Source organism: Heloderma suspectum, chromosome 13, assembly GCF_057233095.1.
Source record: "Heloderma suspectum isolate Gila_16-S chromosome 13, 16-S_ref, whole genome shotgun sequence".
In the NCBI taxonomy this organism is placed as follows: domain Eukaryota; kingdom Metazoa; phylum Chordata; class Lepidosauria; order Squamata; family Helodermatidae; genus Heloderma; species Heloderma suspectum.
This window is the reverse complement of record NC_139470.1, coordinates 18,451,266-18,462,899: the sequence shown is the minus strand read 5'-3', so window position 1 is coordinate 18,462,899 and position 11,634 is coordinate 18,451,266. Positions and strand designations below refer to the sequence as shown.

Below are 11,634 nucleotides of genomic sequence, written 5' to 3'. Positions count from 1 at the left end.
TATACCCCTATCAGTACAAGTAGCCATTGAAAGCCTTATCCTCCATGAATTTGTCTAACCCACCTTTTAAAGCCATCTAAATTGCTGCCCATCGCTACCTGGGGCTATAGTATTTGGGGGTAGGGGAAAAGGGAGGCATGCTTTTTCCTCCTGTCTATACATACCTGCCATTCTTTGCAGAGGAAAGTGGAACTATCATGTTAAAAGCAAGACACTTCCCCCACTTTCAGATGATGCACAGAGATGTTATCTCTGTGCCTGCTGTCCATATGCATTGGTTTTGACCTAAGCCCATGCAGTGCAGGTTTAATCAGCACCCACAACGGTTCCACTTTGTGACATCACAAAGGCATGTGGAGAGTTCTATGGCATCCAACCTAGGAGAAGCCAGGCCATTTCAGATGAACATCCTGGAATGCGCATGAATGGGGTGGCGGGAGCTAAGACACATGATGCTCAGCCAACTTGAATTTAGCAGTTAGGGGCTGCCTGAGGTAGTACTATGGATGATGCAGAAGTCCTTAAGAAGAGAGGCTACATTATGGGAATCAATCTCGGAGAAGGGTCTTATGCCAAGGTGAAATCTGCCTACTCTGACCGGCTGAAATGCAATGTGGCGGTCAAGATCATCGATAAGAGGAAAGCTCCCCGCGACTTCCTGGAGAGGTTCCTTCCGAGAGAGATCGAGATGCTGGCGAGAGTGAAGCATCATGCCATCATCAAGACCTATGAGATCTTTGAGACCTCCGATGGGAAAGTCTACATCGTGACCGAACTCGGCGTCCAAGGAGACCTTCTGGAATTCATCAAGAGGAGAGGAGCCATCCCTGAGGAAGTGGCTCGTAAGATGTTCCACCAGCTTGCCAGCGCCATCAAGTACTGCCACGAGCTAGACATCGTCCACCGGGACTTGAAATGTGAGAACCTCCTCCTGGACAAAGAGTTCAACATCAAGTTGACCGACTTTGGCTTTGCCAAGCGGTTGGCTCGTGATGACGATGGGAGGGTGCTTCTGAGCAAAACCTTTTGTGGCTCTGCTGCCTATGCAGCCCCTGAAGTCCTGCAAGGCATCCCCTACCAACCCAAGGTTTATGACATATGGAGCCTGGGCGTGGTCCTGTTCATTATGGTCTGTGGCTCCATGCCCTATGATGACTCGAACATTAAAAAAATGCTCAAGCTGCAGAAAGAGCACCGGGTGCATTTCCCCCGATCCAAAGTGCTCTCCGTCGAATGCAAAGATCTCATTTATCGCATGCTCCAGCCCGACGTCTCCCGTCGGCTGTGTATTGATGAGGTTCTGCTGCACATTTGGATGCAAGAACCCAAATCTGTCTCGGACACCATGCTGATGAAACCAGGAGAATGCTCCCACCATCAGAATATGGTCAGGACCGTGTATGGGAAAGAATCGGGGCCGGAGCCCTCAGACAACGAAAAGGTTATTCAAGAAGAAAGACATGCCGATATAGAGAACCTCTCCGACCAGATGCAAAGGACTTCTCTCTGAAAAAGCCAGCAATCCAGGGACACCGTAAGATAAAGAACCGTGGCTTTCTGTAGCACCAGTTCCAATAACTTCTTTAAAGGCTATGATCTCAAAACTTTTGGAAAGAGATTGAAGTAAAATGGGGGCCACGGGGAGGGTAGCCATTTTCCATCATCAAGTTCTTTCAGATTTCTGTCTCGGAAGCCACAAGAGCCAATAACATTCCGCTGCAATTCTCTACGTTTCTAAGATGAACAAAATTGGAAGGAGAGAGAATTGATTTTTACCCCCTTGTTAATCTTCTCCAAATGAAAGATAATTGTAGATTGATTTTGCCATGAACTGAGACTCGGTCTGCTCCACCTTCCAGGTTGGCATTATGCTACCGTGAGATCTAACATGCTGACGACCCATCTGCTATAGCGCCATTCAGTTTTCTGTGACAAAGACACGCTACAAGCCTACATCACCCCTTTGAGTTGTCTGCATCTTTGAGTTGCCAGCTTCTGCCACAAAAGGTACATATCGGTATGTATGTACTGGTGCTTCCAGACAAGATAGCAATACCAGTGAAATTAAGGTTTAAGAAGATCCAGATCCACTAAAACTATGATCTAAGAGTGTTTATGCGTGGTTTTTTAAAAAATGAATTCCTTAATCAAAGCATGCAAAAGTTACACCTAAATTCCTATAAGCAAACAAAATCATCAGGTCTGGCATTAGCACCCAGCATACTCAGGGTAAAATCCAACCTAAGTCCTACTTAAAGTAGACTCATTGAAAGAAATGGGACTTAAGTTAGCCATGTTGGTTTTTGCCTGGTGAGACATGCCTGTCCTTGGACTCCCACACTAGGTCTACATACTGTCACTTTAAATTTCCCACAGTGCTCCAGGAATGCTCAATATAGTATCAGTCAGTGCTGGTCCAATGTTTTGGTGGGTCCTTGGGCAAGACACCCTCAGTGCCCCACCACCACCATCGCTGTCACATTGGTCACATGGTCACAATTGTCTGCACTATAGTGAGATGTACTGCTCCTTAAATTGTAATAATTATTCCTAACTGTGCATCCATACATATAAATTAGCATGGATTTGGATGCATGGGTGGGTGTATTTGTTTCCTCTTTTTCGATGATTCACAAGTGGCCATCTTAGCTTTCAACTCTCTCCAGCCACTCCTCTCCACGGGACCACTAATGATTTCCCCGACATGATGTGCCCCCTTCCCCTGTGAGTCCACCTTCTCACTGCCATTGTCACCCGCTGCTGCTGTTCCTCACCCTCTTTCTCCTCATTGCTGCCACTTGCTTGCTTGGCAGGTGGACTGCCAGGGAGCAAGGAGGTGGTGACACCTACTGCTCCTCCTCCTCACCACCACCGTGGTTTGGGCCAGAGCAAGAGGCAGGCCAACAACCAGGCTGCAATGGTGAAGAGGAGGAACAACTCCAGGAGTGCTTGTCAGTAGGCCCTACTGGGGTGTGGGCCATCAGCAGGTGCTGGTCCATCCCAACCCTTGATGGTAGCCCTGGTGGCACTCCATAGGTTGTAGATTTTTAAAAAATATTAGCTTCCACCATTATGTCTGTGTGTCCCGTTGAGAACTTCTGGGGCTCCTTCACACATTGCTTTTATCCTGCTATTGAGATTGGTTATTCACAGACGTTTGTGGGTCCTGTACATGACACCATCCTCCTCCGGGGCACCTCCCGCACTTTGTGAGCTCTATTGCATTGTTTTTCATGACAACGAAAGTCCGGCATTTTCTCGCCTCCCACTACGGAGTCGCAGTAAACCCCTGTATACTGTTTAAAGTCACTTTACTGCAAAAAATACAACAGCGCCACCTAGTAGCCTTGTAATTAAACACATAGAACTTTTTGAGAAGTTTAGTGTGTTGGAGGAACCACGTGGAAAGGAGCCGATGTAATCCCGCAAAGATTCCGGAAGCAGAAGCCCCGGTAAATTGCAGAATTTTTAGCCTTGTATGATGAAGCCCCTGGACACAACACTGTAGTAACTTCTTTATTAGGCAGACATATTGCTTGCTTGCTTTGTTCAGCACTGATATACATGGAGCACTTTGCAGAAGCCCCTACAATTTGTGGGACATTGTAACAGCCAGTGGCCAACTGATGTAGGAGGGCACTTTGCCAAGGGCCCCCCTGAGATCTGGATCCAGCCCTGAAATGAATAAAAAAGCTAGATTAAAACCACATATCTTCGCTCAGGATGGTGACTATGGACGGAGCCCTAGAGAAGAAGGGAGATAATATACGCATTGCTTCAGCCACATCACTCGCGCACTGATGGTTGTGCTTATCTTGCATGCAAACTGAAACCTCCTTCCCCAAATCCATTCCCTTCAGTATACTGTGCCGTGGACTAGAGAACTCGGCAGTGAAAACCCACCACCACGATGTGTCTCTCTGCACTTGATGCTCTCTGTCTCTCTACCAAAAGGGTGGCAAACCTTCTTCAGCCTGAAGGCCTAATTCAATTTTAGAGAAATTGGTGGGGGGCATTCCAGTGGCCAGTGGGACCAAAATACTGAAAGATACCCAAAAAGCTCGTACTGCCAGTGCTGGTTGTTAAGCCTTTGGAGAGGCATTTCACAACCTTCTAGAATGGTGGGGGGGGGAGTGACATTTGGCGGAAAGGGGGGCAGGTGAAGAGGCATGGCCCTTTGGAGAACCCCCAAAGGCTGGATTGGGACCCCAGGTGGGCCAGATTTGGCTCACAGACCTTAGGTTCAACACCCCTGCTGTGATGAGACAGACATGGCGACACACGGCAACCCAGACCATAATAAGAGCCCTGCTGGATCAGACCAAGGGTCCATCTCATCCAGCATTCCATTCACACAGTGGCCAACCAGTTGTTCACAGGAAAGCCCCAAGCAGGATATGGTATGCCTCTGTACACCAGTCACTGGGGAACATGGGCGGGAGGGTGCTGTTGCACTCACGTCCTGCTTGTGGTTTCCCGTGGGCAGCTGGTTGGCCACTGTGTGAGCAGAGTGCTGGACTAGATGGACCCTTGGTCTGATCCAGGAGGGCTCTTCTTATGTTCTTATCAAGGCCCCACAAAATCACTGGGTAAGAAAAGGGTGGGTGAATAGCCCATACAGTGGCCACTTAGAATCATAGAATAGCAGGGTTGGAAGGGGCCTACAAGGCCATCGAGTCCAACCCCCTGCTCAATGCAGAAATCCAAGTATTATGCACTTATGCACCCAGGGCGGGCCCAAGACATTTTTCTATCTGAGGCTATGGATAAAATGTTACCCCTCCATCAGTGCTGTAGTCATAAATGTTGACATGCGGGCACTCAGCATTACAGCCCCTGTAAACTACCCCCCTCAAGGAGAGTCCAAATATACAGGCAGCTGTGTTGATCCATAAGAACAAACCCCTTCTAGCAGTTTTCATCTCTACCAGGAGCAGATCCTTTATGTAGCCAATGGGTCTTAATTGCCCATTCAAGACCCAGCAGCTCCAAAACACTTTGCATCACAAGAGAGAACAATGCATTGTTGCAAGGAACATCCATTTTCCTCCAGCTACTGTGAAGATTGCAGCTAAGCTCAGAGGGAATGGGGAATTCCAAGCAGGGTGACAGATGATCTCATTGTCCCTGCTAATAAAAAAAAAAAAGTGCCAGCATAGCACCACCACACCACAGCCCTCCATCCCACATAACAGAAGTTGACCAGAGTGACAGATGAATCTTCCTCCACCACACTTGTGGACAGTAAGGTAGCTTAGGGGTCTGCAGGACAAGATGTGCAGCACCCACAGCTCTGTCTTCCAACACCTCACTGCTGCCCCACCAATCTGCCGCCTGAGGAAGCTCCTTCACTTTGCCTAATGGTAGGGCCGGCCCTGTATGCATCACCAGAGCCAGAGAACGTAAGAGAACAGAGATTTGACTATAATGTAAATCGTAACACAATCCATCTCAGCATAGTGGGGAAGACTGGGACCGGGTGACCTGTGTGCCTTGCTCAGTCTACTGTGGATGAGCAACTTCAAGGCTCTTCTAATCTCCCTTCTTTCTAGTCCCAGGGCATAGTTCAAAGGCACACAAGGTAGCCATCTTGCTGAAGGTAAGCAAGTTTGGTCTGGTCAGTTCTTGGAGGAAAGACCATCTGGGAACCACATGTAGCCACCTTGAGTTCCACAATGGAAGAAAAGTGGGATATAAATGTAATAAATAATAATTCTTGCTCTTCAAACCAGACTTGGACTGGCCCGTTGGAACAGACAGAGCCTTCAAACTGAGGACTATCCTCTGACAGCCCATCACATAGAACAACCTTGCCCAACCTGGTGTCCTCTAGTTGTCTTGGACTACAACACCCCTGATCTTTGGCCATGCTGGCTGAGGCTGATGAGCACTGTAGTTCAAAACATCTGGAGGGCACCAGGTTGGCGAAGGCTGATGTATTGGATTGTCCTGTGTAAAGTAGAGCACATGTCCACCCCCACCCCTAATCGGAGTTCATTGGAAAGCTGGGGTGAGGAGGGCACTCAAAAGGTTGGCAGCAGAAAGGTGAACCGTGCAAAGAAAAGCAGGGGCAGCAGTGATGGTAGGTGGATACCAATTTCAGCGGAGGCTGGGAGCTCCTATTTCAGTAGGGTGGTGAATCTGCTCTGGGTTTCAGCTGGAACTCTAAAGGAGATATCCAAAGCGCTGAACCCTTTAGGGGATAGGGTTCCGCACTTTGGATAGCTTCTTTAGACTTCTGAATGTTTCTGACTGAAACCCAGCGTGGATTGACTGCCCTACTGAAATAGGAGCCCCCAGCCTCTACTGACTAACTCCAAAAACTAGCAGGGGATGGAGGTAGTGTGTGCCTAGAAAAATGCAGGCAGCTCCCTCAGCGTTCTTGCAGGAATAAAAGTCCCGACAGCCCAATTCCATACACGTTCGTTTGTAGATAAGTGCTAACAAGCAAACAAACAAACAGTTTAATTACTCCATTCATTTCCATTAAAGACTTCTTTCATTTTAGCATTGGTTCATGAAAGTCAGATTTTATTTATTTATTTCATTTCTATACCGCCCAATAGCCGAAGCTCTCTGGGCGGTTCACAAAAACTAAAACCAAACAACACACAATAAAACAATTTAAAATATATAGAACATTAAAACCACAATATAAGAATACAACCACAATAAAACCTAGCAGCAGTGCAGGAGTTTAAAATACAGATTTAAAACAACAAAGATAAAAATTTAGAAAACTAAAATGCTAAAATGCCTGGGAAAATAAAAAGGTCTTCACCTGGCGCCGAAAGGAATACAATGTAGGTGCCAGGCGAACCTCACTAGGGAGCTCATTCCAGAGCCGGGGTGCCACAACAGAAAAAGCCCTCCTCCTAGTAGCCACTCGCCTCACTTCCTTTGGCAGGGGCTCACGGAGAAGGGCTGCTGAGGATGATCTTAAGGTCTGGGCAGGCAAACATGGGAGGAGGCGATCCTTCAGGTAACCTGGCCCCAAGCCATTAAGGGCTTTAAATGTTAATACCAGCACTTTGAATCGGGCCCGGAAATGGACTGGCAGCCAGTGCAGCTGGAAAAGTACTGGCGTAATATGAGCTCGCAGGCCAGTCCCTGTTAACAATCTTGCTGCCCTATTTTGGACCAGCTGAAGTTTCCGGACCGTTTTCAAAGGCAGCCCCACGTATAACGCATTGCAGTAATCCAGACAAGAAGTTATCAGAGCATGGATAACTGTAGCTAGGCTACCTCTGTCCAGATAAGGGCGTAGTTGGTATACCAGCCTAAGCTGATAAAAAGTGCTCCGTGCCACTGAGTTCACCTGTGCCTCAAGTGACAGTTCTGGATCCAAGAGCACCCCCAAACTACGAACCTGATCCTTTAGGGGGAGTGCAACCCCCTCCAGAACAGGTTGAATATCACCTAGCCGGGCAGACGAACCACCCACTAACAGTACCTCCGTCTTGTCTGGATTGAGTTTCAGTTTATTAGCCCTCATCCAGTCCATTACCGTGCCCAGGCACTGGTTCAGAACAGCCACTGCCTCACCTGGTTTTGATGAGAAAGAGAGGTAGAGCTGGGTGTCATCTGCATATTGATGGCACCTCAGCCCACACCTCCGGATAACCTCCCCCAGCGGTTTCATGTAGATGTTAAACAGCATGGGGGATAAAATAGAGCCCTGTGAAACCCCATGGCACAATTGCCATGGCACAGAGCAATAATCCCCCAGCACCACCTTCTGGAATCGGCCATCCAAGTAGGAGCGGAACCACTGCAGTGCAGTGCCTCCAACTCCTAACCCAGACAACCTATCCAGAAGGATACCATGGTCGATGGTATCGAAAGCCACTGAGAGGTTCAGGAGAATCAACAGGGTCGCAATCCCCCTGTCCCTCTCCCGGCAGAGGTCATCCCACAGGGCGACCAAGGCAGTTTCCATTCCAAAACCAGGCCTGAAGCCCGATTGAAATGGATCTAGATAATCCGTTTCATTCAAGAGTGCCTGGAGCTGTCCTACAACCACCCGCTCAAGCACCTTGCCCAGGAAGGGGACGTTGGCCACTGGCCTATAATTGTTAACATCCTCTGGGTCCAGGTTAGGCTTTTTCAGGAGCGGTCTAATTACTTCCTCTTTTAAAGCGGCAGGCACCACTCCCTCTCTCGAGGAATTTACAACCTCCTGGACCCAGCCGGACATCCCTTCCTTGTTTGATTTAATAAGCCATGAAGGGCAAGGGTCAAGCACACAAGTGGTCGATCAGACTTGGCCAAGCACCTTGTCCGCATCCTCAGGCCTCAGTAACTGAAACTCATCCAATAAAACTGGACCAGACGGTGCTCTGAACACCTCTACCAATGGAACTGCATTAATGGTGGTGTCCAATTCATGATGAATCTGAGCGACTTTATCCTCAAAGTGCCATGCAAACTCGTCACAGCGTGCTACCGAGGGTTCCACCGTCTCTCTCCCTGGCCCAGAATGTAACAGGCCGCGAACCACTCGGAAAAGCTCCGCCGGACGACACTGAGAAGATGCAATGCTGGTGGAAAAGAACTGCCTCTTTGCCACCCTCACCGCCTCAGAGTAGGCTCGATAGTGGGCTCTTACCTGTGTTCGGTCAGACTCAGCACGAGTTTTCCTCCACCTGCGTTCTAGCCGTCTCCCCTCTTGCTTCATTGCCCTCAGCTCAGGTGTATACCAAGGAGCTGGCCGGGCTCTGCTCAGAGGGAGAGGGAGCTTGGGCGCGATCGTGTCAACCGCCCGAGTCATCTCTGCATTCCACAGAGCGACCTGGGCTTCGACAGGAGCACCAGCCATACCAGCAGGAAAATCCCCCAGAGCCCTCTGGAATCCACCGGAATCCATTAATCTCCGGGGGCGGACCATTTTAATAGGTCCCCCACCCTTGCAGAGGGGAAAGGCCACCAGGAGTCTAAACCTCAGCAGGAAGTGATCTGACCATGACAAAGGGACAGATGTTAAGTCCTCCACTTTCAGATCACCATCCTCCTGCCCAGTTGAGAAAACCAGATCAAGCGTGTGTCCTTTTATATGCGTTGGGCCGATGACATGTTGGGACAGCCCCATGGTTGTCATGGCGGCCATGAAGTCCTGAGCTGCCCCGGATACAGCGGCCTCGGCATGGAAGTTGAGATCCCCCAGGACCATCATCCTGGGGGTCCTCAACACCAAGTCCGAGACCACCTCCGTCAGCTCAGGCAGGGAGTCTGATGGGCAGTGGGGTGGGCGGTACACCAACAGAGTCCCTAATCTGTCCCGGGTACACAACACAAGGTACAAACACTCAAGATCTGCACTCGAATGAGCAGGAAGCCTGGAGATGGAGATTGAATTCCTATAGACCACGGCAACCCCCCTCCCCGACCCTCAAGTCGGTGTTGGTGCTGCAGCAAGTACCCAGGAGGGCACAACTGGGAGAGAGTGACCCCTCCCAGTTCCCTCACCCAGGTCTCAGTAATACATGCCAGGTCAGCCCCCTCATCCACAATCAAATCATGGATGAGGGAGATTTTATTTGTTTCATTATTTGTTCATTCACAGCACATTCATTCTGTTACTTACATTTGTTGCCGGTGACGGGGGAGAGATTAGCCTCTTTTAGCAGCAAAGCTGATTTCCACAGTCATTCTCGGCAGCTGCCTTTTTATTTCCCAAGCCTATACAAGACGCTGCATCATTCTTGGGTGGAAATGGTGGGTGCCATTTTCCCCCCAGAATAGCACAATGTCCAGGGCATACTGGGGAAAAAATATGGCGGCTGCCTACAGCAGCCACTGAAATCCATTTTGCTGCTTCTGCTAGAGAGGGGTAACGGACCCAAATGGGTGTAACGAAAAACACACCGATTTGCAGCCATTCCATGGTGCAGCAGTCTAAGGTGAGCCAGAAGCCATAGGACAAGCCAATAACCAAGACCAAAGAGCAAGCCAAGACTGGAGGACCAATCAGGAGGAAGGAGCAAGCCAGAAGTGAGAACCTAAGACCAACCAAGGATACAGAACATACCAGCACACAGGAAGGCCTTGTTGCTCAAGCAACGTTCAACTGGAACTGGAAGTCCTCTTGTACTCCTCCTTGCCTAGGAGATCCTATGGCCAGCCTGCAGTTCAGCAGTTCAGCACATGGGGCAGCTGCACACAGATCTCAGAAGTCCTTATAGTTACTCGTGGCATTCATTTCCAGAGGAACGCAGTCTGAACCAAATGTGCCCTATTCGCTTGTTCCAGAGTGAACAAACACCCCTGACAGTATTATAGCTGTTGTCTGGAAACTCTTAGCTAAATGCACATGAATCCTTCCAAGGAGATTTGGGCAGTGGGGGGGGGGGAGGTTCTAGAGAAAGGAAGCACTCAAAATCCCTTCCATCTGAGCTCAGTGCTGATGTCCACAATAAAGGTTTGCAGAGGCCTTTGTGGAATCCACACCTTTGGCTTGAGAAGTGGCAGAGCTCTGATCCTGGCTCCTTCACTGAGCAAGCTGCATAGACAGCCCTAGTGCCCAAAATATGGTAGGGCATCATCAGTACGGCTGTATCGCGCTACCTCAAAGACAGCAGTGCAGTGAGCAGCGGAGGCTGGTAGCTCCAATTTCAGTGGGGCTGTGAATCCACTTTGGGTCTCAGTCAGAAGTCTAAAGGAGCTATCCAAGGTGCTGAACCCAAGCCCCCAAATGGGTTCAAGCACCTTGGATAGCCCCTTTAGAGTCCTGACTGAAATTCAGAGCAGCTTCATAACCCCACTGAAAATAGAGCCACCAGCTTACGGTGGCAACTAGGGCTGGACCACAGGGTCGAAATCCACACACACGCATACCACCACCCGTGACTGTCTACAGAGCAGCAGATGATGTGGGCAGCAGCAAACAGCCCCGGCATCAGCTCCTGACCTGGGACTAGGGCTGATGCTGCTCCGTCAGGCATGCTCATGGTTACAGGGGCTCATTTGATTTCTTTCCATTTGAAAATGTATCATCCTTTTCTACAACAAGATCGTGCTTACTCCCAGGTAAACCAGGGCAGCAGAGGCAAACTCCGTGTTAATCGTGTAGTGATGAAGGCACTCTGAGTTAAGCAAGTTTAGAATGCAAAACTACACATGCACAGAGTGTTTCTTTCCTTCTTTTAAAAATCAGGGTTGGGAAACGGTTTGTTTGGTTCATTTTGCTTGTGTGATTTATTTAAAACACTTGTATACCGCTCCATATCTAAAGCAGATTCTAGAGCGGTGAACAGAAGAGGTAAAACAGCAAAAAGATTAAAACACCATATTGAAATTATTCTTTTTAAAAACAGCCTGCAGATAAAAACCATGGCAGGTCAGTTCAGGAATGCTTCCTGGAGTAGAGCTGTTTTCAGGAGGTGTCAGAGGCAACACAGTGCTGGTGCCTGCCTGCCTGACCTCCAGGGGCAGGGAGTTCCAAAAAAGGGGGGTTGGGGGGCCGCGGTTTTTTGGCCCTAACCTATCAAGAATGTAGAAGCAGTTGTAAGGCAGAGAATGGCAAGGGAGCACGGAAAAGAGAAATGTTAACTGTGTACTTCACAACTGAAGCAATACAACATGGCCGTGTAAGAAGGGACCCCCAGGGCCAGCCCTACCATTAGGCAGAGCGAGGCA

At 49.1% G+C, this 11,634-nt stretch overlaps 1 protein-coding gene across 1 annotated transcript; it reads left to right on the top strand.

The window, feature by feature from the left end:
- Positions 1–502: 502 nt before the first annotated feature.
- Positions 503–1,510, top strand: LOC146336122 (testis-specific serine/threonine-protein kinase 1-like). Its single transcript, XM_084820356.1, has one exon. The coding sequence runs from the start codon at positions 503–505 to the stop codon at positions 1,508–1,510; it is 1,008 nt and encodes a 335-aa protein (XP_084676482.1).
- The last annotated feature ends 10,124 nt before the right edge of the window (positions 1,511–11,634 follow it).